Source organism: Grus americana, chromosome 2 (genome assembly GCF_028858705.1).
Source record: "Grus americana isolate bGruAme1 chromosome 2, bGruAme1.mat, whole genome shotgun sequence".
NCBI lineage: Eukaryota > Metazoa > Chordata > Aves > Gruiformes > Gruidae > Grus > Grus americana.
The window spans coordinates 120,088,822-120,116,269 of record NC_072853.1 but is presented as its reverse complement, the minus strand read 5'-3'; the positions used below and the strand labels follow the sequence as shown (position 1 = coordinate 120,116,269).

Here is a 27,448-nt window from a genome sequence, read left to right as displayed (position 1 = left end):
CCTTGCAGTTCAACTCCATGCAAACCTATTGCCCCAGTGGTACCCATAAAACGAGCAGAACTAGAAGACATTGGAGCAATATCAAAGTCCTTAGACTGTCCTTTAGACATCTCTTGAATGGATTTTTCTTTCTCTGCAGCTGTGAGTGGTCGTACTAGCTGATTTCTGAGTAGGTATGCACTGTTTATGTAAGGTGATGAGGAAGAAATCAATCTGTCTGGTATTACGGTTTCTTATTATAGATCTTCTCCTGTAGTCACAAATTGCGCTGCCTTCTGAAAGGAATGGTAGACTTCTGTTTTGTTATGATAATACTACAGTAATGATCACTTCCAGGAATTTATGGAGGGGCCGAAGATCAGCGTGTATCGAAAACATTACCTTCTTTGATGCTTTGGTCCTGTAATGAATTCTGCAAACCTGCGTATGTGAAGGTCATAACAAAATCTGTGCTTTTAGGGCTGCATTTCCTGAGGATTATGTTACCTTGTCAGGTGGTAGGTAAGCATGTTATGGTGTGACCTAGGGATTCATGGCTGACCCGAGAGCCGTAATTTCCAGTGTAAACCAATCTGAACTGAAAATGCTGCTTCTGATTGTCTGAAATGTTTATAACCTTTGATTACTTTCGTATTTGTTGCCTAGAATTTTACTCCATAATGGCTTTCTCAAAAAACCTTATTTTGCAAGACATCCAATGCCGTTAGAATGAGAAGACTGAGAAAGGTTAGATACTATACCTACCTGGAAGGATACAATCTTGTCCCAAAGTGATCTCTACTGTCATGCTATTGGCTGTATGTTATGCTATCATTTTTTTGTAGAGAACATTGTTCTCTGTGACAGTAATTTGTACTACTTTTATCTACTAAATGAGATTTCATTTAGGAACTGTAGTACCTCAGGCAAATGCAACTTTCTTAATACTTTGCCCTTTTACATCGCAAAAGGTACAAAACATTTAATGGAATCTTCTGATGAACGGGTTTGTTTAAGCACTCACAAGTCACAAAAACCAGTCTTCTCTCACTTTGCAAAGGATGAAGGGGGACAGCAAGATCAAAACATTTGACTGAGGTAACTTAGGAATTCATGCCAGTACTAAAATTAAATCCAGTTCTTGTCAGTCTCTGTTATAAGCTTGTCAGTCTCTTGGGATCAGTGGGTTGGCACACTCTTCGTGTTATAAGCTGTTTAGGACCTGATTGGGTCCAGTATCTGAACCAGGCAGCCTCCTCAGTAGACATGAGAACTACCTCTGCACTTTATTTACAGTACTAAGGTTGGTAGTCTACATTACTAATCCTACAACAGGAAAAACTCCAGGTGGGCCAGAAGACTCTCTTTTTCTCTGATTTGCTAAAGTAATTTGAGTGCATTTTACGAAAGTTTTAAATACATGTCTGGCAGACAGGTTGTTCAGGATAAGGTAGTGCTACTATTACAATAGTGATTTCAGTGAAATTTCTATGTTCTTTTTGCTTTCAGTAAAACTGATGGACTATTAAGCTAACCAGAGGGTATTGCTATGAAAAAGATCAGTGTTTGAAATGGGAGTCTGGGATTTTCACAGGCTAGGAACACAGCACATCCAAGACACAGCACCATCTTGCTTTACTCACTGATGACTACTCTAGGTAAGTCAGAGTCTTAGAGCATCTTGAGCCTGACTTACTAAACTCCCCCCTCCAAAAGTAAACACTGCACCCATTTTGTACTATTTATCAACTTTCAGAGGATACCTGCTGTATGTTGACATAAAAGAAGAAAAATGCAAAGTTTTGTTATTAATGTCCCACTGCACTGTTATACTGCATAGGAGGCAACAGGAGGGAAATTAGATTTTTGACTAGAAAAGTCTGGATAGGAATCTTTTTTTTATTTTGTTCAGGGGAGGTATTCCTATCTCTTTTAAAAAAAAATGAAATGTAGATAACCGCTTTTGTGTAATGAGCAGTGTATTAAAGCTAGGGGTGTTTGTTTGTAAAGGCAAAGATCATAGCTAAGTGTAGTTCGAAGGGAATAAACATAGAATTAACAGTTCATGGTAGAGACCTAACTCTAATGAAAAGGTTCTCAGCCCTGGTGGAGCAGGCAGATTGATGCTCCTGCGGTTTGAGTATTGATGCTGAATACATCTCCTGAAAGCAGAGTGGATTTCTTAAATTCAGCATTCATGATTTTATTATGATGTTATTTCATTCATTGAGGGATATTTTGTGTCTTATCCCTGTTTCCAAATTGTTGTTGTTGGTACATGTCCTGCCATCAGGTATCTTAATGATATGGCCTGAAATGGTATGCACAGAGAAGTTGTGGATGCCCTATCATTGGCAGTATTCGAGGCCAGGTTGGATGGGGCTCCGAGCAACCTGATCTAGTGAAAGATGTCCTTGCCCGTGGCAGGGGGTTGGACTAATGATGTTTAAAGGTCCCTTCCAACCCAAACCATTCTATGAAATGTGGCCTTAAATATGCTTTTTGGATCTCAAAGTATTATGAATGCCATATGTTGATCTACATGAATATTTACAGTAAGATTTAAGAACTGGAATTAATTTCACATACTAATGTAAAACTGATGATTCCTTAAAATAATAATCACATGACTTGTTGGCTGGTATTTAAACATAAGTTACAATTCAGGTGGACAAAACTGTACTTTTAATGGTCCCTATTGTTCATCATAATTAATTTTTTCCTTTAAAAAAATCTTGTCATTAAAGCTGACCTTTCTTCCTTTCTACCACCTGACTAAATGAATTATTCCTTGGATTTGTAGATCTAGCACAGTTGTTCTTCCAGCAGGTATGAATTCAACAACAACAAAAATGTTTCTTGATTATTCATTTGCCAGTCAGTTTTACAGCTTCAGTGTCATATGACTATAGAATTGACCTGGGTAAATCAAAACTGGAACTGCATCTCTCTGTATCTCCAGAAGAGGCCATTGCTGTTAAGCCTTGGGTTAATGCTCGTGTAAGTTCTGTAAACTCTGGCTCTGGGCACTCACGTCGTGGTTTCCTTCAGTCCTGTGGTGCGATGGGTAAGCACACGCAGCTGTTAATGGAAATATTGATGATTTGAGTCCTGCCAGGGACTGCTGTTCTCATGGCAATGAAGCTTGGAAGATAGCATTGCACACCAATATTTGAAAATCCTCAAAGCTGCAGAGAGAAGTTGGGAAGTAACTGCCTAAAAGTGGGTTAACAAGCAAAGCCAACAGAGTGCCTTGGTTTAGTGGTTTGACTCTTTAAAAAAAAAAAAAAAAAAAAAAAAAAAAAAAAAAGGTGGTTCCCTGACAGGCATCTGAAGCTGTGGAAGAGGGCAGTCTTCCTTTCCCATCCTCACATCTCCCTCATGCACTGCTTCTTGTATGGGCATGCAGTGGCCCAGCTCAACGAGCCAATCTAGCTGAAAACTGCTTTACACTAGCCTCTGTGCGTTCTCTCCTGTCCTGCCTCCCCCATCCCCTTGGCTTAGCCTTTCAGCCAGGTTGTGTTCCTGGTCACATTGACGTGGAGTGGTACAAGCACCAATGTCTCTGAGGAAGGAGGAGTGGTGGGAATACATGGCTTCAGGGTAAGCGTGCAGTAGGATGAGCGTGCGCTTTCCGGACAGCCTACACTGATAGTACCTAGAGATGACTGGGAAAGCATGTGCCTGAAGGCTGTGCTTTTGTAGCCAGATTAGCCTCGTCTCAGTTTGCATCTCTGGTGGGAATAGTCTTACCTTGTCACCAGCTATGTGTTGTACTGCTTTGTCCACGGATCTTTCACACTGACTGTTACCAAGGGGGAAATAAGCCAGGGAGGCAAATTGGGAAAAACGTGTTTTCTTTCGGTTTAGTTTTTTGCCATTTTGTGTTTCTCAGGGAGTTAAATGCTGGAGATAGCACAAAGGCAAGGCAGGAGTGTGCAGGCAAGGCCAATTAGTGTTTGGTTTGCTTTAGGTGTATAACACCGCACCCTGTTTTTAATGTGTGTGCATTAAGTTATATAGCTCTCTCTAAAAATGAGTTAATGTTATCGAAATTGTCTCATTTGCTAGTTGTGTGGGAGTTTTGTTGGTTTTGTTTGCTTTTTTTAATGAAAGAAACAAACATAATTTTAGTAATCTTGGTTAGCAGAATTGCACAGGGAAGATTGAATACCCTGTCCTATTTCTCTTATCTGAGATGGTAAATTAGCACTAATTACCTCCTCAAGAAGGCTGAGAGGAAATTCCTCAACGCACCTAGCAGCAAGCCTATTGTTTTGATCCTATGACCAGCAGGGATAACTTGAAGATAAAGACATGATATAGTATTGTAGCCGGAGAAATGAGTAAGAGGAAATAGGAGGGGCTGCATAGTCAGGAAAATGATCTGGCTTATAACATGACTAGTTACAGCAGATGTAATACTGTGTTCTCTTCTTTGTTCCTCAAACCTTTCTCTGGAAAAGATAAGCAAGCAGTTGTTATAATGTGGGCAATCAAAGATTTTTTTTTTTGATGTAACGAAGTCTGAGACTGAACAGCTATAGAATACTTATTTCAAACCCAAGAAATTGGGAAGGCATGAAATTACAGGGCTTCGGCCTGTTCTAGTTCTGATGTGAATCTTACAACAGGTAATTAATTTCTCTTCTGAATGGGAATTGATGGTTCCTGATTGCCCTGATTCCTAACTGGAAACTGTTGTTTTTGTGATAGGAAAATATAGCTGTGTGGCAACTGGGAATTGAGTGTATGTGAAGCTAAAGAATAACCTTTGGGAGGGACTATTTTGGACACTGCATTGTTCAATGGTATTGTCAGGTACCACTGGAGAAATGAAAGGATTTTGAACTCTTAGGATCTTGGAATATTAAAGCATTGAATGTTCTTAAGGGGCACTAAAGACATTTGCAAGCATCTTTTATGAATTCTGACACTTTGGCTAATCTTCTCTACTTTTTCTCCCTGCTCTTGTTTTTTCTTTTTTCTTTCCCTTTTTTTTTTTTTTTAACCATATTGTTTCTCTAGCTTTGTTTTGTGTGTCAGGTATTACAGATTTTCCTTAAATCCTTACAGATCTCCTCAGTTAAGAGTTCAGAGAGAGAACCTGGTAATCTCCTTTTCTTTACAGAGAGTCAGTTAATGGTTTGTAAAATTCTTGGTAGGAACTAGTTACACAGAGGCTTTTGAAAGAGAAATTAACAAACAAGGTTAAATGGAACTGATAAAATGCAAGTGAAGGTCTTATTTAAGATATAGCTCTTAAACAAAAACAAATCCAAAATTGAATTAATTCTTTATAAATTTCTAAATACATTTTCACAAAAGATACTGAGAAGTTGTTCTCTAGGAAAACTTATGCAGTATGCCAGATTTTATGATAAACCCCAGATGACTGTGGTGGCCAGAAGTTATGCTGTATTCCATGTCTAACAAAAACTTCACAAAGTGCCTGTTAAAATTGAAAGAAAGGCATTTGGACTTGCTCACCTCTTGGAGAATAGATTTTAGTAGGAGTTGGAAATTTATATTTACAGATGTAAATGCCTATCAATTATGAGAAGCAGAATATGACCCTGTAACTTGGGAATGGTTCCTTGAGTGAAGTCCAAATTGCAAGGTTGTGGATTACTGATTTTAAAGGGGTTGGTTGGTTGGTTTTGGTGGTGGTTTTGTTTTTTTTTTTTTCTTTGCTCTTTTGGGAAATAATTCCAGGAGCCAACAAAATGAGTTGAGCTTCAACATAGTTTACGGTTTACACTCTAGAACTACAAAACCAGACTTGAATCACAATGGTTAAACAGATCGTTACTTACTGCTTTTTGTGTGAAGATCACCCTTAGCGTGTCTGAAGTGGAAAAGGTGGAGAAGGAGAAAGCCACCCACCCTATCACTACATTCCTGTGTTTTGGGGAAAGGGGAAATAGAACTTGGAAGGAAGGATCTGTTACATTACAAGACACGATGTTTGGTTCAAAATGGTGATTATTTTGTCTTGGGAGCCTATATTGACCTCTGGTCTTCTCCGCTTTTTAATTAAAAAAAAAAAAAAAAAACCAAAACAAATCAACCAAACAAAAACCCCCAAAAACTGCCTGAATTGCTATTGTTGGATACAATAGTGTACTTGACTGAATAATAGTTAGTGTATACAGTACCACAGATGTGGAGGTAGAAGAGTCTAGAATCATTGACACCTCAGATGCGTCTCTGAATTACAGTCTCTTGGATCTGGTGTGCTGCAATACATGGATCACCTCAAATGTCAGCAGCTGCTTCCACATTTGCAGTGCTGACAATATGACCTTCAGGTTAAGAGATCTTCACTGAGGTGAGCTCTGCACAGTGTATGTTTGTTTTACTCTCTATGGAGCTTTTGTAGTTGCATACTTCTAAATGACCACAAAGCAAATGAGAGCATGAAACAACTGTCTTCTGCATTTGCAAATGGCTCTTGTAATACTTAGGCATTGATGCTTCAGCTTTTTCATTGTGCCCTGGGGTATAATTCTTTGTGGTAAAATATGTGTGCAGTTTAGATGAGAAGAATGCACGAAAAGGAGCAAATACATTTCTTGGCAACATTGACACTCTCTTTGGACCAGTTCCCATTTGCGCCTAGAAGGGTGGGTTTGCAAATAGGGGAGTTTGCTTGGGAGATGGTGTAAACAGGAGGGCAAAGTTAGTCTGTTAACCTGTTTCAGCTCAGTGCTGGTAAATGCAACTGAGCATAGTGATGCTGTCTTGGGTATTTTGTCCAAGTTTTGCCTCTTGTCTACAGAGCACGCCCAACTCAAAAATCAGTCCAAAGTTGCAATAGTATGAATGTGCTATCTACTTCTGTTAACTATTACTTTGATATTTATTCAGGACAGGGATATCGACTGGCACAAAATTCAGACTTGGTGAAATTGCTGATTATTCTGTGGTTTGTGCTTCTGGGGTTTGTTACTCTTTGAGCTAAGTTTAGCCAAGTGACTTTCACTGGAGCCTATCACCTCTTTTTATATAAAGTGCTCAGTCAAAGTGTAACTGTGAATATTAAGGTTATGTAAGGTAGGGGACTCTCTTGTTAACCAAGCTTAACTGTGGTTTGGAAGGCCTCTAGGCTACTTTATGGCTGCATGTGTCTGTGGTCTGATGTTATTTATGAGGTTTATGATTAGTTTATAATGTTAAAACAGCTCCCCCATCTACACACAATCTTCTGCAGACTGTGTTGCAGCAGTACTGTCAGAGACATGTTTTTAGGGAGATGGGAATCGGGCCAAGCAGGAATTAGACACAGTTACCATAACCTGTAATATCAATGACTGTACTTTGCAGTTATACAAAGTTTGCATTGTGTCTGTCTTTGTCATCTAACGTACTCATTTGTCTTACGCTCCACCCTGTAGTTTCCTGAATAGCAAAATACAAGTTCTATCAGGACAGCTGCTTTAATAAGGCACATATTGAAATAGGAAGGGAAAACTCTTTTCTGGATAAATTACAGATCACTGAGGGGTAGAACATAGCATGCAGATGGCCTAGAAAGCATGCAGGTTAAGATTCCTGGCCTTTTCCTGATCAGCATCTTGATCTTGTAAGTAGAGTAAAGCTAAGCACTTGCAAATTGTATGCAGATATTGTTGTATTGAATGAAATAGGGTGACTGCAGCGTAGATGGCTAGGGTCTGTCTCTTTGAAGTGTGGAAGTACTAACCTGCTTGGAAGGATTCCTTGTCTCTACCTGCTTGCTGTCACATGGGACTTGGAGCTACAGCATGTGGCACCAGAGAGAAGGCAAAAAGGAGTTTGGGAGTGAGGAAACAAAATCTGGAGACAACAGTAGTTATGTGCCCACTCCAAGCCAGCAGTTGCGAGTTGACTTATGCAGGAGGACTTTATTAGTTCTGCAAATTGTTTGTGCCTCAGAGATTATGCTTGTTTTGTGATCAGCAATCTTTTCTGCCAAGTCGAAGGGCATCATGTGTCTTATTTGTAGTTACTCTATCTGTTACACAAGCAACAGCACAGCAACAGAAGACTTCTTCAATGTGTCTGATGTCAAATTTATTTTTAAAAAGCAGTGTAATTCATTGTTGGTGCCAGCCCAGATCTTTGCCATAGTCCACACTTGTGACACAGCTGTTGCTGCCATTGCAGTTAGCTCCCCAGTTGTAGTTTAAGGTGGGAATGAAGTGGGTTCGCCTTATTTGCACTGTCAGAAATCTACAGCATGACCACATACATAGAGCCTTCTGTAGGCAGTTGTGTTGTACAATTTTTGGTATTGTTAAGAATTTATGATCAAACTGATGCTGTTTGAGGCTGTATCTTTTCATTCTATAGATGCTCTTCTGCTGCAGGTCTTTGTTTCTCCTTTGACCGAGTTCCTCCTAACATTTAGATTTTGGTTGAAAAGGTGGAAGAGTTTGCCTAGTTTCTTAAAATATACTCTTTTTTTCATAATAAAGTCAGAAAGAAGAGCATGTGTGTAGTTTAATAGCCTAATTGTGAAACTCAAGAAAAAAAATGCTACTTAATGTATCTTGATCTTACAGCTCTGAGAGAGAGAAGTTATGGGTCAGATAGAGGGCTATCAGAGGAGTGAGGCGCATAACTGATGCATGACTGTAAGTATGTCACAGCCAAATTGATTACTGTAACAGGGCTCATCTCCTGTATTAGCCTTTCTCAGGCTTCAGTGCTTTTATATAAAACTAAAAAGTAACTTGCTCTGTATTTTCTCTTCTTTTTCCCTTTGTTGTTCAATGATGTGGTGCAAATTAAGAAAGATTATCTGCTAAATGGCTGTTATTTTGAAGTGGGCCAGCATTGTTGGACAGTGTGGGAATTTATAAAGTATTGTCTTTATCTGCTTTTGGGTTTTTGTCCCCTCTCTCCCTTATGGGAAATGAGAATGAAAGCATTCTTTGATGAGGATGTTAGTGTCACATATTGGTGTTTTATAGTAGACTGATTAAATGGGTTGTTCTTGGAATTTGGAGCTCAGTATTCAGTCTGTTGTTACTGTGGATACAGTAATTTGCTAAAGTAGCCACCCCTTCATGCTTCGCCAGTGACTGAATTTGGCTGTGGAATGCTTGCCTCTCTTGTCTGTGCTGGAGATGGTCAGTTACTGGGTCAGGTCTAGTCTTTCATGTGCACCTGCACACAGTATATTAAATAATAAACTGAACTCATGCCTGCAGACTGCTAGAAGCGACCTATGTTTTTGCGTAGATGAAAGAGTAAAGAGGACAGAGGGTGAACTGAAGTGTAATGAAAGTCTGAGGCACCTCACCCCCACCCAAACTTTGCTTTCTTTGTTTCCCACCTTCACAGAGTGTCATATCATTTTGCTAGCAATGTCCTTCGGGAATGGGAAATTGCAGACCTTTCTCTACAACATCAGTATGACAAACATCCGTTAATGCCAAATGCTGACTCTGTGTCAGATAAAACATAGTTCCATTTCCTGATTTCCTTACTCTTCTGCCTTCTTTTTTTTCTCTTTGGAAATAAAGGTTTTCTATTCTATAAACCAGCTTTTGAACATGTTTTAAAGAAAGCAGGTAGAAACATTTATTTGTCAGTAAACTAAATGGACAGGAGTGGAAGATAGTGTATGAGTTTGGGGGCGGGGAACCACCCCAACAGTTCTGTAACACAGTTAAATGCAATTAAAGCATTTTATGTTTCTAACCCTGAATCACTGAGACTTGCAGTTATTTTCTTGAGTAGCTTCATTTTATGGAATAGGGAGTGCTCTGCTAAACTGGTATTTAATGAAAGGAGCACGGGGAAATCTTACAGAAACAGTGACTGTTGAACTATTTGAAATGTAAGCATTTCAACTTGCTTTCTGTGTTGGTTCTTTTGTGAAATGCAAATCTAGTTGAGAATGAATGAATGTGTCCAACCTTTGAGTGTTTCTGTGCTTTGCCTGGCTTTGGGGGCCAGAGTCAGGAGTGGTCACATGAGTCTGTGCTGAGATCATTAGACTGGGGACACCAGCTGTGCTATTATTAGGGGTTTTAAAGTCTGTGGCAGATGTTCTTAGGCTCTCTTCCAGCCCCCACATATGGTGCAGTGGAGTACATGGAAAAAGAAATGTCTGACAAATTGTTTTTCCATGCAAAAAATATTTTTTTTAATTTGTTCTTTCCCCTGTGCAACTGGGCAAGATATTTTATGTTAACTTGCATATATCAAAACCCCATTTGAAGTATTTGAAACAGTAGAGTTCAAAAAAGTGATCATATGAGAATACCAGTGCTTTGTTTGGAAAGTAGGGGGGGGCTAGCCAGGACTCAAGTCTGTAGGTGCACGTGTTCTGCCATTCATGTACTTATTTTCTATTTTCTTTGGCACTGCTATTTAGACAGGGCCCTTGTATTACTTTTTTGTCTATGTATATAATGTGAAGCTGTTCCTCCAAAGATTTTGAATGTATGTGATGAGATGTAGGATGTAATGCGCACAGAGCAAAGACGTATTAATAATGTGGTGATTAAAATCTGTGAATGGAACTACTGCTTATTCTGTTGTAGTGATGTAGCATATAGGATGGAGAAAAGCATGGTTTGGGGTTTTTTTTTTCATAGTAGGAAAAGAGTATATATGTCTTGTTTTGAATGTGTAATTTGTGTCCCCTCTGGAGGTCACTTAACCAGTTTAAATATCTTTGAAATAGAAATTGCAAGCTGCTTAGTATTCTGTGGACTTCTGATATGTTCTGTGTTGTACAAAATGCAAAAAGGAGGTATCTACCAGAAAGATGCAAGACTAACTAAATGGCAAACCAAAGATGTATGAGGAGCTGAAGAATGTGAACTATTTATAACGGGTAACAAGTATGTCTCTGTATTTCTTGTGTTATGGGTTTTTTTAACCATGTAAGCATGTTGTTGCTAAGCAGAGCAACGAATGTTTAAACAATTCCCTGTGCATCATCTCTTCCTTTCTGTCATTAAAGTGTGTGGTGTTTTTTGAGCTAAACAAGCTGAAATGCTGCATGAGTTGCCCTGTATTAAGCACAAAGGGAAGAAAATGCAACGCTTAATAAGTTTTTATTTGTCCATCTCAGCTTCCTAACTGTAATCAGATAGCTCTCCTACACAGAGCTTTTTAGTGTGATTAAAGAGAACAGTACCCAAAATAATCTAATATGTAATTCTTGTTGGGGCTGTCGTGTTTCTCTGTGCATGTTCCTTTCCGCATGTTACAGGTACAGACCATACAACTGATCAGGAAAATTTGAACACTCACTCTGCATTGTTTTATCTGATACTGAAAACACAATATTGGTGACCTAAAGAGTTTTGTTTTTTTTCTGAAGTCAGTGAACTGGGATTTTAGTCAAGTGCTAGTACCCACTTGTAGGTGTGGATTTCTTGCAAGAAATACATCTCCATGTCTAGTCTGAATGCGATTCCCTCTTTTGAGCTTCCCAAACTGTTAACCGTTCTACTTTCTAGTAATGATGTTGTTTTAAACCATTGGAGACCCAGAGAATTCTTCAGGCCATTCCCACAACGCAGTGTAAAAGAATTAAGTGCCTCCATTTACTGCAGCGTGGAAAGCCATGGGATGTGACCCCAGAAGTCTTTGGTGGCTCATGTGGATGAGTACTGTTTTACAGCTTATACCCGGTCACTTGAGAATACTGCTGTATGATTGTACCCAGAGTAAGCTGGTGTATGCACTGAAACCTGGGTATCGATTACTCAGGTTGCTAGCAGTGAGGAATCCATTGCTACTTGAATAAGATTGTCAGTCCACACAGTCTCATAGCTCCTATGAAAAGAACAGTGTCTCCTGTGTTACTGACATTACAGCGCAGGACCCAGTGAAAATTTAAGAGGATTAGTCACGGCGTGTTGCATTAAGCCTGACTGCTTAATCAGAAGGATTTTTTCCTGAAGATTATTTTGTTGGCAAAACTGAGAAAATCGGGATCTTGATGATCTCCAGGGGCATGTTCTGAAGGCTTGGAGCAAGTGAAGTCCTAATGTGCTAACGTGACTGGTTAGAACATGTTTTTAACAGGTAATAAATGAGCTGTTGTGTGCATGACAGGAGGAGACTGATAAATGTGCTTGTGGTATTACGCTTTCATTGGTAGGTGGCAGTCCTTGTTTGACTAGAATCCAGTATTTATGTAGCTTCTACAGTATCAATAACTTTCTGACTGGAAAATAACTGCTTGGATTAAAGTGGCTGAGTCTTGCTCTGAGAGTATTAAGCCCTGGTCAGCTCCCTTCCCTCCCTCCCAATTTTGAACTCTAGCAACCTGTCCAATTTTCTGTGCATGAGGTGGAAGGAGAGAAGAGGATTTGTTATAAACATGTTTCAGAAACGCATTTTCCCCTCCCGAGGATGTGCTAGAGGAAGCAGTTGTGCTTGCTAAATCTTAACTTGCAGGATTCTCTGTAACTCCAGTGATGCCATCAGTGATGCTGGTTCACGTACCTCTTTTGGCAGAAAACGTTTCCATGCAGTGGGTTCAAGCTAAACAGTTGCCATTTGCTTTTAATTTCTCTAACTCTAGAATGCTTTAGACACACAGCTTCTCATGTGGGTGTCTGTCTTTGTGGGTAGATGGATCAGCCCTTGACAGATGAAAATCTCATCCTCTCACTGAACATATGTCCTAAATCTCTCCTGTGTGAACGTACAGGAGCCTACTAGCCAATTTCACTCCCTCTTCAGCCTTAATCAATATATAGTGTAGGAACTGCCATGTTAGGGGCATGTGTATATTTGTTTTATGAAGATTCATTTTGCTAACTGACAAGTTGATAGATTAATATCTACTCCTGCTCCTTGGGTATATTAAGGATAGGCTGTGATTTTATTTGTGGGTTTTTGGGGGTTTTTTTGGTTGGTTGGTTTGGGTTTTTTTTTTTTAATATCCCCCCCCCCCTTCCCCCAAGCTTGCCACTTCTTTGTGTTGATATCTTACAGTAGTGGGCATGTTATTGCTTCAAGTCAGCAATAAAAAGAGAAACTTACTTGTGTTCTAAATGAGTGAAGCTCTGAAGAAGCAGATCTCTGACTCTCTCTCCCTCCTCCTAGTTTAAAATTAGATCTGCTGGCCCAACAGGAAGGGGTTTACGTTTCTTGCTCACTTTCCAACCGTGAAGCAGAGCATGTAGTCAGGCTGAACAAAGCAGCAGCATTCCTGGATCCTTTTAATGATGTATTCAGAACTCCAGTGCCTCCTGATTTAATGAGTACAGTGAATGTATTCACAACTAACAAGAGCGCGCTCATTAAACAGCAGTAAGTTAACTGTCCTATTCTCTTCTAGCAATCCAATTCATAATTAAATGGCGCCATATCTGGATACAACACTAGGCTGTCAAACGGAGAGGTTAGATGTTCTATGGGTATATGTGGTTAGATAGAGTTGTTGGAGTACAAGTAATTTAGCTTAGCTTGCCTCACTGATAGGGCTACTTTTCTTGGTGGGGCTTTGTGTTTGAGTCCCAACTGACCAGAAAGTTTAAACTTAAGCAGTTGGCCAAAACGTTAGTTTAAATTGTCCTTTAGGTAGTGGCTTTCAGTTTTATATTCTACTGTATTGTACTGTTACTGTTGTGTAAATCCAGAGTTGCACAGTTGTACTAACTGGAATTACTAGACTGTAACTGAGGGCAGAATTGGACCCTTGGTTGACTTCACTGCTATGTAAACTCAGTCTTATAGTCCTGATGGTTAGATGGTGACATCTGAAAAATGAAGAGGTCAGTTTAGTGTTTTGGATCGGCAGATGCAAGCTGAACAAAGGGTTATGCTGCCTAGAGGCATACAGGAGGTTGTTGGAATTGTCTTTAGTCATGTTAAAATACAAGTAGCAACTGAATGCTCATGTAAGTTATCTGTCCCCAAAAGCACACTTATCTTAACTTTTTGTGGAATTACAGATGAAAGCATAAATGTTGAATACTTATCTTTGCTTTTAATTTGATATTTATTCTGAAATGTTTTACTTTTAATAGTTACAAGCAGTATTTAATAACAGATTTGGATGTGGAGAGAATTTGGGCCTGAGGGAGGGACAGCATGTGTACTCTGTCTGTTTTTCTACTGGCAACCTCCTGATGCTGTTTTGGGGGCTTTTAGCATAATCAGGATGACACCAAGCCAATTCTTATGTAAAACCAGCTCACAGTCTATTCAATTTGTGCTGCCTGTCTTCTTTTAAACTGATTTCAGAAAAAAGCCATCCTGTCCTTGGTACCTGTTCGCCATGGGGAACAGCGGGCTCCCGTGTGGCTGATGCAGCCTTCTGCAGCTGCTGCTGCTTACCATGGGCTGGCTGTACCTGCCTCTCACCTCTGTTCCTCAGCCAGTCCCTGCAGGTCCCTGGCATGGGCACCTGTGTAAGCCTGTCAAACATATGCTGAATTCTCTAATAATTGATCATTGAAGTTTCCTTCTTTCCTCATTTTCTTAAAAGCCATTTTCATTCAGATACACTGAGTAAGCATCACTGCTTGTTTTCTACATCTGTCCTTCCACATTAATACTGAATGATAAGGTTCCTTTTAAATGTAAACTTACTGCTTTGTTCATGCCGGCGTATGTTGAAAACCTAAGCATGAATTGTTTGATGTAATTCAAAGGAAGCTTGCACGCTCCCAAGTAAGGAAGAACTTGTTCTTTCCATCTTTAGATATGAAGAATGAGCCATAGTGGTTGATTCAAACTGGAAAGCCCTTGTTTACTTGGGACATCATGTGGAGAGACACTTGCAGCTAGTAGTGTCTTGTGTAGTGTGGGGATGTGTGTCGTGAATGCACTGTTACATGGAGAAAGAGGACAGAAGTGGGGAGGAGACTTCAGGATGTCTTTGGTTTGTTTTAAACCTCAGTAAAACTTTCCATGCTGGTGTCTGGAACAGGTGAATTCAGCTGTGTGATCTTTTTGTGTAACTGGTGGATGGAGGTGAGAGGGGTACTGTCATAGGGATACCACACACAACAGAGGCATGAAGCAATGTTTTGTAATCTGTTGCTTTCTACTTCTGGCCCCAGGAGTTATTCTGTCTATATTATGCAGATTGGTAAAAGGCCTGAGTGTTTTTTCCTCAGTGTGTGTGTTTGGGGGGTGGTTGCTGTTTTGGTTTTTGTGGTGCAGGATTGCCAGGGCAGAAAAGGATTATGAGGGGAACAAGCTGCTTTTGTTTTATTCTTATTTCTGAGGTTGAATTGTGTTTAACTTTTTTAATACTAGACCACAAATGTGCATTGGATGAGGAGAAAAGTGAAAACGGTTCCTGTGTTACAATGCTCAATCTTATTTTTGCAAGATCTTCTAAATGAATTCTAAACTTTGTATAGCTTTCTTATAGTAGCCACATAACTTATTTTATAGTTTTAATATTAAGACAATCTACTACTCTGCCCATTGGCTGAGAGAATAATCTGCTGTTTACTGACTGTGCCTGGGTATCTGAAAAGCTGAGACACATTCCAAATGTTCTAGTTCTGAATAACAATTTATCCTGCCTACATACAGTGTTTTCAGAGAAGCTGCAGGGGAAGGATTTTGGATTGAAGGCATATTTGCTTGTGTGGGTGTGAAAGGGTGGTGTAGGGGATATTCTTCACTGGAAAAATGACCCACAGTTTTCCCTGTAAACTTTCTTGGCCCGTCACTTCAGTTAGGATCTTTACGCCCACTGTGCCTAATAGCAGTTACTACAAAGGACAAATTTTTGTTACCATGCGATTAGTAAAACAACGGTAGTAATTAGCACAGGCAACTACTCCCTTCTTCCAACCTCTCTTTAGATTATTTTTAAAAAGGCGATGACTTTTTCCTGTCTGACCAACAGGCTAAGATGATAGTGAAAGTTATTACAAACTTATCAAATAAAATAGTTTAGAAACGTTGAGTTGAAATATGTTGCAAGTAAAGGAAATCAAGAAATGTTGTGCCTTGTGTGTAGGCTTATTCTGAGGGTGGGTGGTTTTGTTTAGTTGATTATTTTGGGTTTTTTTTCCTCATAGGAAATGGATTATCAAAGAGTAGATGTGCCAGACTGTAGACCTGAGTTACTTCAAATACCCTTGTAGTACCAGCATGAAGCAATCAGTCTTGAGGATATGCAGTGTGAGTAGATGGATGATGTAGGTCATGCAGTACTGGATTATTCTTGCTGGGGTGGCATAATGCTTTATGGGTAGGTGGGAGACATCTAGTTAATGCCTCAAGGCACTAGAGATCTCATAATATCAGAATGGTGACTTCATGAAAAAAATGTGTGCATAAACAGCACCAAATAATTGTTTGCTTGTTTGCTTACAGAAGTCCTATGTTTATATTTTGCAAAATCTGGGGTAATGCTCAGGTGTCTAAATCTGTCTTTTGCTGTTCTCCCTTTTGTTGTTATCTTTTTGTCTTCCCATCCTTCAGGAGCAAAGCTGATTGCACTTCTGTGAGAATTTAATCTTACTGCATGTACTGCAAGTATCTTAAGTAAAATGTGCTTTGGGATTTATAAATGCCTTTTGGTTTTGTGAATAAAAGAAAAGGGGGGGGCGATCATTCAGTAACAGCTTGCTGCTGTTACTCTACTGCTCAACAGAGTGTCTTGACAGAAACTACTTTTCCCCTGTGAAAGTGAGATGAATAGTTGATGATTCCTTTATTTAACAACAAATCAATTATTTAAATTGGAATGGAGTAGAATGCCTTGAAGGTCTGAGGTGTACTGTTCTGGCAATTCACATCCACAGTTGCATACAAAGCAATGACTTGTGTTTCAGAAGAAACTTTGCCAAATAATAAACCCAAGCAAATCTATACAAGATTTAGTAGGCAGTCAGCTGTAGAGGTAAATCCTAATTTGTCTCACTGAATATTTAACAGCGACACAGTTTGACAATGGATAAATAATCTTACTGTCAGTTCATTCTTGCTTATAGTGTCAGCAAATCTTCCTGCTGCTACAGATGCATGGGCAAGACAGATGGAAGATGGCAATTACATGGACTTCATTGGGAAACCTAAAAGAAAAACATTGGTTGAAAAATTCTCAGTTTTCAGAAAAAGTAAATTTTGTAACTGAAAAATGAATGAAAACAAAAAATGGATTTTAGCAAGATGCTTTATCTGCTGTGATTTCAGGGACACATCTGTGGAAATCCCAACTTGTACACAAAGCATATGAACAGGAAACCTTTCTTAGCTCTGCATGTTGGTGAAAAGAAACGTTTTTCTCTGAAATTTCAGCCTTTAAAAGAGTATTTTATTCCATTTCCTCACCACTAAAGTGCTGTATTTGCATATTGCTGCAAATGTTAGTTCTGGATTGCCTTTAACAGATACTGGTTGCTGAAGGCCTACTGCTGTATTTCTTTCCTTCTCTTTTTTTTTTTTTTTTGCACTCTTAGGCAAGAAAGGGAAACTTTTTTCCTGTAAAAATTATTTTTCTGTATCTCTGCCTTTTAAATTTATTCCAGTACCATGGAACTTTATCTCCCTAACAGTGGAACTAAGCAGTATACATAACTTGGAGATGGGAAGATGTCCTATTTGAAATAGGACAGGTACAATATTTTTATCAGTGAAAAGTTCTACGTGAAATATTTTCATTCATTATTACTTTAAATCTTGTTACTTCACTATCAGGCTTAAATTTAATTTCTCCTATTGCACGTGTTTGTGTTCAAGCTTAATGCAAAGTATAGAAGTGCACATGGGAATAGAATTACATTTGCAAATTTAAATCACCTCATCAAATCCACCATTCACCATATGGTGAATTTTACTCTCCTGTAATCACAGCCTGACACTCATAACAGTTCTTGCACTTGAATGTCTTAAAACTGCATGAGTCAGGACTGTTGTGAAGCAGGAAAACAGTAGGAAAAGGCACTGGGAATATCTGCAGCTCCACTGATAAAGTAATTGACGGTTTATGTATCTTAAAGGCTGGACTTTATCCAAGCATACAGTTATGCTTAGTCTTGAACTGAATAACAAGATGTTTGAATGCAAGTCAATCTGAAAACATGCACGAGTGTAAAGGATTCGTATGGTAAGAAGACAGTCCAAAATGAGGAATCTTTTGATTAGAGTTGAGTTGTCAGCATCCAAAGACTTGATGCAATAGGAAGCACTGTAAATAACCATTGATGTAGGTGTGCGTCTTTTGAATTAATTACAATTGAACTTTTTAAAAGTCTATATAGTTAGACACATTTGAGAAGGTCACTTCTAATAAGCAAGATCAGATGAGAAATGTTCAAAATTGCATTATCCTTTTTGTCTGAAGGAGCATCTGTTTTTGGAGAGGTTTTGCAGTGAGGGAGTTGCGTTTCATGTCTACAAAGATTCAAAAGTTTGTCATTAGTGCAGACTTACCCTTGGAAGACAATGTTTATGCATCCTGTGTTTTGACACTGAGAGTTGGATCCGTCCACAAAGAGAATTGCTGCTGGGAGAAGAGGTGGCTGCAATTGCAAGCTTGTCCTGAATGTGAGGTAACAGGAGGCTGTCTGAGAGGAACTGTTGTGATCTATCTTGGAGAAATTAAGAAAGGAAATTGTTCAATAGTTTCCTTGAGGAGTGATAAATTATTTCCAAATTATTAAAACTCAGTTTGCTGAGGTGACAGCTCATGCACTATATAACAATGCCATTTTGAGGAGGGTAAAATTTGTGAGTGGCTTTCCTTTGGAGGATAATTTAAGCAAAATGGGGTTTAATTTGTGGGAGTATTTGTGTGATTGCCAGATGAGCTCATAGCTCTGTTCTCTCATCAGTGTTTCAAGACTTGCAGCAGAAAGCCTTAGTCTTTTGAAATGTATGCAGTTTTAACGTACTGCTTTATTTTCTTATATAGATAAATCTTACTACTGTTGTGAAGACTCTGGAAACATTTTGTAGTGTTTTCATGATGGTATACACTTCCTTGTTTATGCTTTCTATGTGATGTTTAAGAGGAGATGATTTGCTGACATTTATTCTGTCCAGAAGATGTTTGCATACATGTCTATACCACTCTGCTCAAACTAAAAATTTTGGACATGGTTAGGAATGTAAAATGCACTCAAAAGATGAAGGTTTTAATGCAGCAGTGTGAAGAGAGGAGTAGTCTAACCCTTTCTCTTTGACTCAGTTTGGTAGTTTGTGTAACTGCTCTGCCAAGAGAGGGCGAGGAAACTTGTGTGTGAGCCAAAGTTACAATTGCATTCAAATGACCTTACAGCATCAAGAACTGTTCATGTGGGGGAAACGCAAATAGAAGCGACACTTAAAGCGAGCCTGCTAGCCAAATGGTGAAATTCTGGAGGGGAAAAGGAGACTCAAGAAAAGAAGAATGCTATGCAGATGATCAAGAGCAAAAAGAGTTGAAAACCAGGTACAGCAATGGCTGCTACAGAGCTGTAATCCCTGATACTGTTTGTCTCTGTTAGAGCTTAGCTTTGAACGTAGCATGTATGTAGTGTGTGTGCAGAAGCATTGCTAGCTATGTTTTAAATTAATGCAGACAAAGGAAGGGAATATGGCAAATGCTGCTTTAGTACTTTTCAGATTCCCTTACTCGGCAGTTTAGTTGAATGCTGTTTTTCAACTATTGCGCTGCATAACGCTGCCTGGCCTCTTTCTCAAATAATGCTGAGCTGAGCTACTGTTGTGTTGTCAGATGCAGGTTTTGTTCCGGTGGGGCAGGGGGAAAGACTTATGCTTTGACGTGCAAAAGTAGGGCATTGACAGTGTACTGTGCTTGAATGGGGTCAAGGATCACTGTTCATTGTGGCTGCTTTCTCCCTCCCTACCTCAAGGTCTAAAGTAAACTGCCATGTTATTTAAAGTGCTGCCAATGTAAGGTTTTTTGTTGGTTTTTTTTTTTTTTTGAGAATAAAACATAAGGAATCAGTTTCATCTGTAACCTTAAAAGTATTAACTGCTTTGGGCATCTTAAGTCATGGTATTATTATTAAACAAATGCTGTGATAGGAGCAGGCAAATCAGTGCAAACTGAATTACTTGCACAGTTTTGCAGGCTTTCAGCTGCAAAGAGATTGCAGTTATTTGGGATACTCCTTGTCCTATATTCATAGGACAACTCATTTGTCACTGATTTCTGTTGGCAATCCTGGAGCATCAGAGGCAGGAAATGTGTTAATATTTATATGCCATGTCTATTTATGTATGCTGATAGATACTTTGGTAACTTTAAGCCTACTTAACTGAAGTATGCTATTAGTGATGCCTGTCTGTTCTGTTGTTAAAATGGAAATTCCTACAATATAAGGAGCTTAGGCTTGAGTGTTTCCTTTGAAACACAAGATAACTTGTGCTGGGGATGTCATCATTTTAGTAAGCTCATTTTCTGGATATGGTTTGAGTTTGCTTTTCTTATCTATATTTAAATTTGAAACCAGAACTTTAAAACAGAAGAAAGCAAAATGGTTAAAAATGAAGACATTAATTTTGGACACTGTGAACTATTTTATTCATAGAACTCTTTTTAAGAATAACTTTTTTAAGTCTTGGTGACTCTGAAATATTAGATTGCTGTTGGAGAATTACATGCTTATGTTCTGGTGGCTGGAAGGTGGGAAAGCTATTTAGATCATGCCCCTCCCCCTATTGTTATTGTTAATTTCTTTGCTACCAATTAATTTTAATGTAATAATCTCTTTATAATTTACTAATTCTTTTTACTGCTCCACAACTTGGCTGTCTGAACTCTGTTAAAAGAATGAGTGCATTTAGTGAATTTATTAAAAAAAATATGCAACTGCTTCTAATCAAGTTAAAACAAGGAATCAAGTTTAACTTTTTCACATGCTCTTTGTTACAAACCCCATTTCATCTCGGAGCCAAAATAATTTAAAGGGCCTTTCCATGGTTGGGAGCTTTACAGCTTTGGAACAATGCCTGTAATAGTTGTTCCTTGCTCTGTGATTGACTGTCTTGAAGGAAGTTGACATTTCTTAATCAAAAGCTTTACATTTTAAAACTATAAAAATGCTTTGGACTGGCACTACCTGCAGTACTTCAAAATCCTTAACACACTCAAAAATCTTCGTGCTATAGCTGGTTTTAGAATATCGTAGAAAAGCAAAGGGAAGAAAATGAGACACTTTTTTTTTGAAGTTGCTAGCATCTGTAACATGACTTTGCAAATTATGGGAGTGTAATTGTAGCTGGACAGAGATAGAGTTCATATCAGGCAGAAAGAATATCTTTCTCGTTAGTGCTTTTTACTCTCCTCCTTCTCTGTCCCCACTAGTTCAGGTAGGATTTCATTGCAACTGAAGGCCACTTCAATTCTAGTAGGAGCCCTTGTCCATAGGGATCAGACTAAAAAAATCTAAAGTGTTCTAGAATTAAATATATTTGATGGATTTTTCTTGTTCATTTTCGTGAGGCTCACTTTCTCCTCTTGTAAATTCCTGTTTCACCACCTGATAAAGAACATAAAGGTACAGTAAATACAGTATTCTTCCTGTTCACTTAACTTACCCATACTTCTTGTTTCTTTCTGTTAAGTCTACTTCCAGTGAGGTGCTCATATTCATCACAGGGTGGCTCAGAATTTGTCCCTGCTGTTTTTATTTATCTCTAAAATACAGAGGAACACCTGCCTCTTCACACATGTTAAAATCAGAAATATTTTCAACAAACTTTTATTTACACATACACCCCGTGTATCCCAGACATTGCTGTTTAGTGTATATACTCCAATGGCATGGACTGCAATGGAAATCAGTTTTGTTCTTTCTGGTGAACTGTGTCCCAAAACATGACATTAACACAGACTCTAAGAAGAAGAGTTAGAGGCAGAGGAAACTGTGTGAAAGGTGCTCTTAGAAACTGCCCTGTAGTCAGGAGGACTTGTTCAGTGAGCAGTCTGGTTCTACAAGTGTGAAGGGGGCTTGGATAAAAGCAAAGCGTAGCTCTGTACTAAAACTTGCAGTCTTTGCAGACTAGCAAGAAAACAGAGTAGCTTAAGATTAAGACTTTAAACAGAACTGAAAGTATTGCGGCTAACTTATAATACATTTACTAGCCTTCCTAATTAGGAGTTTAGCCAGGATTATTCTGAGACAACTCATTTCAAATATGAAATTAAAGACTGAGGTGGATATGTGGCCTATTAGAGCAGTACAGCTTGTCTTCAAATCGTTATTGGTCATCGTGGGGCTGTACAGGAATTACTGGGAAAACCTGAGGATTAGAAGCGATAGGAGTGTATTTCGTCTTATGGTTTCCATGTTGTTAGATTTTTAAATACTAAAACTATTTCATCATCAACTGTGGTACTGTTCCCTTTGATCCCACCTCATTCTGAAATCCTTTTGCTCTAAAAGAGATGAAATGTGCTTTCTGATGTCATTTAACTTCACATGTAAGGTTTCATTAGATAGCTGGAACTGAAGTGGAAAAATGTTGTTAACAAAAAAACTTCAATACAGGAGATGCAGAAAGAATAGCTGCCTAGTTAGGCTCTAAAAATCATGTGAACTTTAAGCCACTCAAGAGCTTAATTTAGTGGAAGACTGGCCTGAGAGGCTTAATATAGATAGCTCAGATATCATGTGGAAACTCTAATTTAGACATGTATTGATATAAGAGACCTTGAGCTTATTTTTATTTGTTCCTGGCCAGATTGTTTGTTTGCTTCCCTCCCTTAACCCCACTCTTTATTCTCAGGAAATCCAGTACATTGGCAACTGCTACTACACAGCTACACCTAACTGTGCCAGGGAGAGTGAAGGAAAATCGGTCTTCTGATACTGGCACGTGTTCTGGTTTAACTAGTTTTCAGTGAGTCTTCAGTAAACTTGTTTCGTACTGCTCCTGGCAACTCTGACTGGGAAGGTGAAACGAGTAGTGGCTCTGGTCAGGATATTCCTGTTGCTGAGAAGTGTTGGTGACTCTTTGGAACCTGGCTTTTCCTTTTCTTCACGTAAGTGAAGTTCTTGAAGTGGTGAGAGAATAGACAACTAATGCAGTAGGGAAAATGCTCGTCTCTCAAAGTTGGGAGGAAAGCAGGGAAGTTAATTCAGATGAATCACCCTCTCAGTGCCCTCCTTCCAATGTAAAACAAAAGAAAACAAAATTGAGTTTAAGTGTTTATCTTGAAATGGCAAAGTCTTGAGATCAGGCAAATTCTTCACTCTGCCTCTTAAAGATGCAAATTCACTGGGATTTCTACTGGCTTTTTTTTTTTTAAATTCTGCCTAAGGACTGGTTTACTTGCACACTTCCCAATATTGTAACTTCAAATTATAGCTATTACATCAACAGCGCAGTAATTTTTAACCTGGTTCAGAAATCTTGTTTCTGGCATGGTCATTAACATCAGTAGGAAGGTCATAGTGTAACTGATGTGACTTGCCCTCTGATGAAAGTGTCATGGGAAAAACAAATGGATGAATGGATTTGCTGTATGTTTACAGTACCCATGGAAAGTTTTGCTTTGCTAAAATCTACATTAAGCTTAGGAAAAAAACCCACCCACACTCTAAATCTTTAATTTAAAAAAAAATGATGCTTTCAAGTATCACTTCAACTCTGCACAGGAATTTATTTGGGATAAAATCATACTGTTGGTCTGGAAGGAGCTGGGGATTTTAACTGTACAAGAAAAAATGCTTCTGAACTATGTGTTTGAAGTCTGGAGTAGGTATTGTTGATGTCGCTCCCAGACTTAAAATTATAGCCCTTAATGCAATCACAATGACATGTAACCATGCTTATGGATCTGTAACTATATAACTGGAGATTCTATTTGGGAGGTATCATTATGAAAGCTACTGGTGTCTTCCATGTGAAGATTTAAAATACCTCGGCATCTTTACAAAAGCAGAGGCAGAGTAAATAGGACACCTTTGTGTTTAACACCTTTTAAGTTGATGGTGAATGTTTCACTACTTAAATTTTCTGTGACCAAGGCTATCTTCTATGAGCCACATAGAATAAGGTTGGGAATAAGAGTCAGACCTGGGCCCTTTGTGGTGGGTTGCATAGCTTTTGCTGTAATGACACAGGAATTCTGTTGTTCTATCCGCTTTGAGTAAGTCACAGTACTGTCCTCTGGTAGCAGAGAGTGGTGGAAGTTGCAGAACTTTGTGTTGTATGCAGGAAGGACAGCTTTGTGTGTGAAGTTTCAAAGTCTTGCTAACTCTTTCTGTATCTTTGAGAGATAAGGTCTTTTTTTAGTTAAATCTCAAATATGAATTCTGTAAGTCAAGATGATTTTTTTTTAAGACGTCTTGAAAATTTTGGATGGCACTTAAGCATAGTTATATAGTGTAGAATGCCATTTTATGCAACATCTGAACCTGACCTACTTCTTGTTGTGTCTGTTACATTTGCATTTACCATAATTTAAAAGTAATTAGAATCTATTGGTTAGCATAAAATAGCTTTTTGAAGGTGGGAAAGAGGGAAATATTTCTATTTTGTCTTTATTGAACAATATTGCATTGCTTTGCTACCAACAAGAAATGACCATCTCAAGTTTTGTGAGTGAATGTCTGTGTGAAGGACAGACTCAATCTCTATGATTCATTTGTATTAGAAGTAGGTTTTGTTACAGCTACCTCCCAAAATGCAAACCAAATGTTTATGCTCAACTTCTTTGAACATCAGATGGATCCCTTATCCATTAAATCCTTGCTGTTAAACTAGAGAACCCAGTTCTAGAGATAGAAAGGAACAAGCAACTGGGTATTTTTGGTGTTAAAACACTCTTTCATTACATGAAATTCTATCAAAATTATTCTCTCTTATCAAGGTTTGATGGAAATATGCCTCATGTGCCTTTTTGAGACTCTTAACTGACGTTTAATTCTGTAGCTCCAAACTTTGAGTCATGGAGGATCTTATGTGCGTTTTTCCTGTAGTGATCATAACATGCAATGAAGCAACAGAACCCACAACACAGGTATCCATATAAAAGTGACCTGGGCAAGCCTTTTAATCCTTCTGTTTAATTACTGTTTTATAGTGAGGAAAATAACTGACTGTTGAGAGCATTGCACTTGCTTACAAAATGTCATGTATGTTTCTACATGTTGCTTATAAAGACCTTCAGAGAAACAACCATGGGAGATTGCTGAATTGCAAACTAATATATATTTAAGTATACTTGAGACTATCAATGTATTTCTAGCATGTTCAGGTTTTACAGTCAGTGTTGCTAATAATGCAAAAAAAGACATTTTCAATACAGTTTCTTGAGATTGCTTGTAAAGTGTGTTATCACTGGGGGGAGGGGAAATGCATTGTGATGGGCATGCAGTAAAGGCTTCCCTAACTCGACAAACCATTCTTTAGTCTGCCTCTTTAGTCTCTGATGTCATCAGACTGAGCTGTGGGGCTGTTACTAGGTCTGCAGAAATGTTTTCCACTGATAATGTACATGTCTTGTAGTTGAGAAGCTATTTTTAGCGGTCTGGTTCTTAGAGTCACTGAGGGACAGAGTCCTGGCAGAGAACTGTAAAAGGGAGCTGCCAATGGTTTGGAAAGGGAAGGGGGGAGAAAAGATACCTTATAATTCCTAACTGTTTTGTCTATTTTTGGCTAAGTTGTTTCCTGTTAACTTGCAAAGAAAAGGCATGTTTCTCAGGTTTGTTAGCGTGTGTTCAGCTAGGAATAATCTCTGTGTTATTGAGGGAAAATTGGTAGAATTGCATGAGGGGGGGAAACTTCCTTGTTCACTGCGATGATGTTTAAAAGCTGTCTGGATCCCAGCAAACTGGCACCTTTTAATTTGAATGAATCTGAGAAGTGCAGCTCTTCAATATGAGTTTGTGGAAAGTAGGCATGATGGTGTTGGGTTGATGGCTGGACTTGATGATCTTAGAGGTCTTTTCCAACCTTAATGATTCTATGATTCTAAAGACTCTGACCTGAGACAGTTCGGATGAAGAGGGAGTTATATTAATTTGTGCACTGTGTTTGCTTATATGCAAGACTTTTTCCTGATTGCAGAGTAACCAGGGAAGGGAGATGCATATGACAATGCCACTGAAAAAGGAAATTGTTATAAATTGTGGAACCTTTAATTTGAGCATGCTACTCAGCTACAGGCAGCTTTTTAATATTTAAAATTTGATATTTAAAAAAACCCTCTTGATCTTCAATTTGATCTCTTCTTATTCACAGAACGATTATACAAAATGACAGCTGAGATGGAAAGATGACACAAAGCACAAGAGGGCCACCATTTTACATGAATATGTGCCACATTATGAACTTGGGGCAGGAAAGCTGCTGGCTTTTTCCTGGTGGCAAGATAGTTAGTGAGACTCCCCTAAATACATTGCGCCTCCCTCCCACCTTCCAACACTCTTTTTTTATTTTTCATGTGTGTTTCTGTTTTAGTGCTAAAGTCAAAGGTCAACCCCAGTGTTTCAGTCTCCATGTGCATGGCTGAGTGAATGTGTTTTTCTTCACTTAAATGTTTATCTTTGCAAATAAAATCTGCAGGTAGAGAATTTAAAATGGAATTCAAAGCTGGTCGAGACTTCTCTAAATGACATACCTGGGAACGCTGCCACATAACAGAAACATTTCAGTGATGTGTATTTCATTGCTGTGGGGACACCAAAGATAAAGTAAGGTAGGCTGTGTGAGTTGCTCCAATGTTTCATAAAGTATATGTTCCATGTAATTGAAGGTTTTCAGGCACACTGAAATGAAAGATTAGACCTCTCTTTTTACTATTTATTTTTAGGTTTTATATGTTCCACCATACTGTGTCTTCATATTGGGGTAGTGTTGTCTGCCCGATAGGGGGAAAAATACTTTTTTCCTTTCTCTCAATTAAAAAGATATACTTTTCAAACGATATTTTCCTTTCCTTCAGCCAGTCAGTAAAGGTCCTTTCTTCATTTTGACTGGTGGCCGTTGGTCCTGCTGATACTATGATATGGCAACTGACTTTTGTGCCGCACGTGCAGCCTTGTAGATTTTGTTGGGCTTAATCTGGTGGTGCAACTTTGCCTATGTAGGATGTTTAACTATAGAAAAAACTCTGCATGTGACACTTCAGCTTCGTCAGGTGTTTTCTGTCCACTGTCACGTGTCATGTAGAACATGATGTATTCTGGGTAATTTGCAAACTTGCTAAGCTGAAGTTCAGTTTTATTTTTACAACTGTTTGTAATTTGTCTGAAGAACACCGAGCATAATGGTTAACCTGGTGGCTTTGGTGGTGCATGTTGCAGCAAGGGGAACTTACGGTGAATGCAAACTGTACTGTGGTAGCTAACCGTTAAATGTTTGGTTTTAAAGACTAATGGCATACATGTGTCTGTCACTGAGCTTGATAGCTGCCCTGGGGAACGTAAGAATGATGTGGCCAATGTCCTCTCTAGTTGCCTGTTACTTTGCACAGTGAATGACCAGGCAGCACTGTGTAGCTGTAATGTCTGCAGATATGTTTGAGGCAAGGATAGCGCATTCTCAAACTCTGAACTCTCTGCCTGCCTTCGTCTGT

General features: G+C 38.8%; 1 protein-coding gene across 5 annotated transcripts in view; it reads left to right on the top strand.

Annotated features, from left to right (window-relative positions):
* The window catches only part of TRAK1 (trafficking kinesin protein 1), a 130,333-nt gene that overhangs the window by 7,030 nt on the left and 95,855 nt on the right, over positions 1–27,448 (top strand). For 3 of the 5 annotated variants that reach the window (XM_054815652.1, XM_054815653.1, XM_054815651.1), the window contains exon 2: positions 19,193–19,345. The exons of the other annotated variants lie outside the window; for them this stretch is intronic. In XM_054815652.1, coding sequence (XP_054671627.1) covers positions 19,260–19,345 — 86 coding nt within the window. In that variant the 5' untranslated portion in view covers positions 19,193–19,259. The remainder of the gene's footprint in view (positions 1–19,192; positions 19,346–27,448) is intronic. 5 annotated transcript variants of the gene reach the window in all.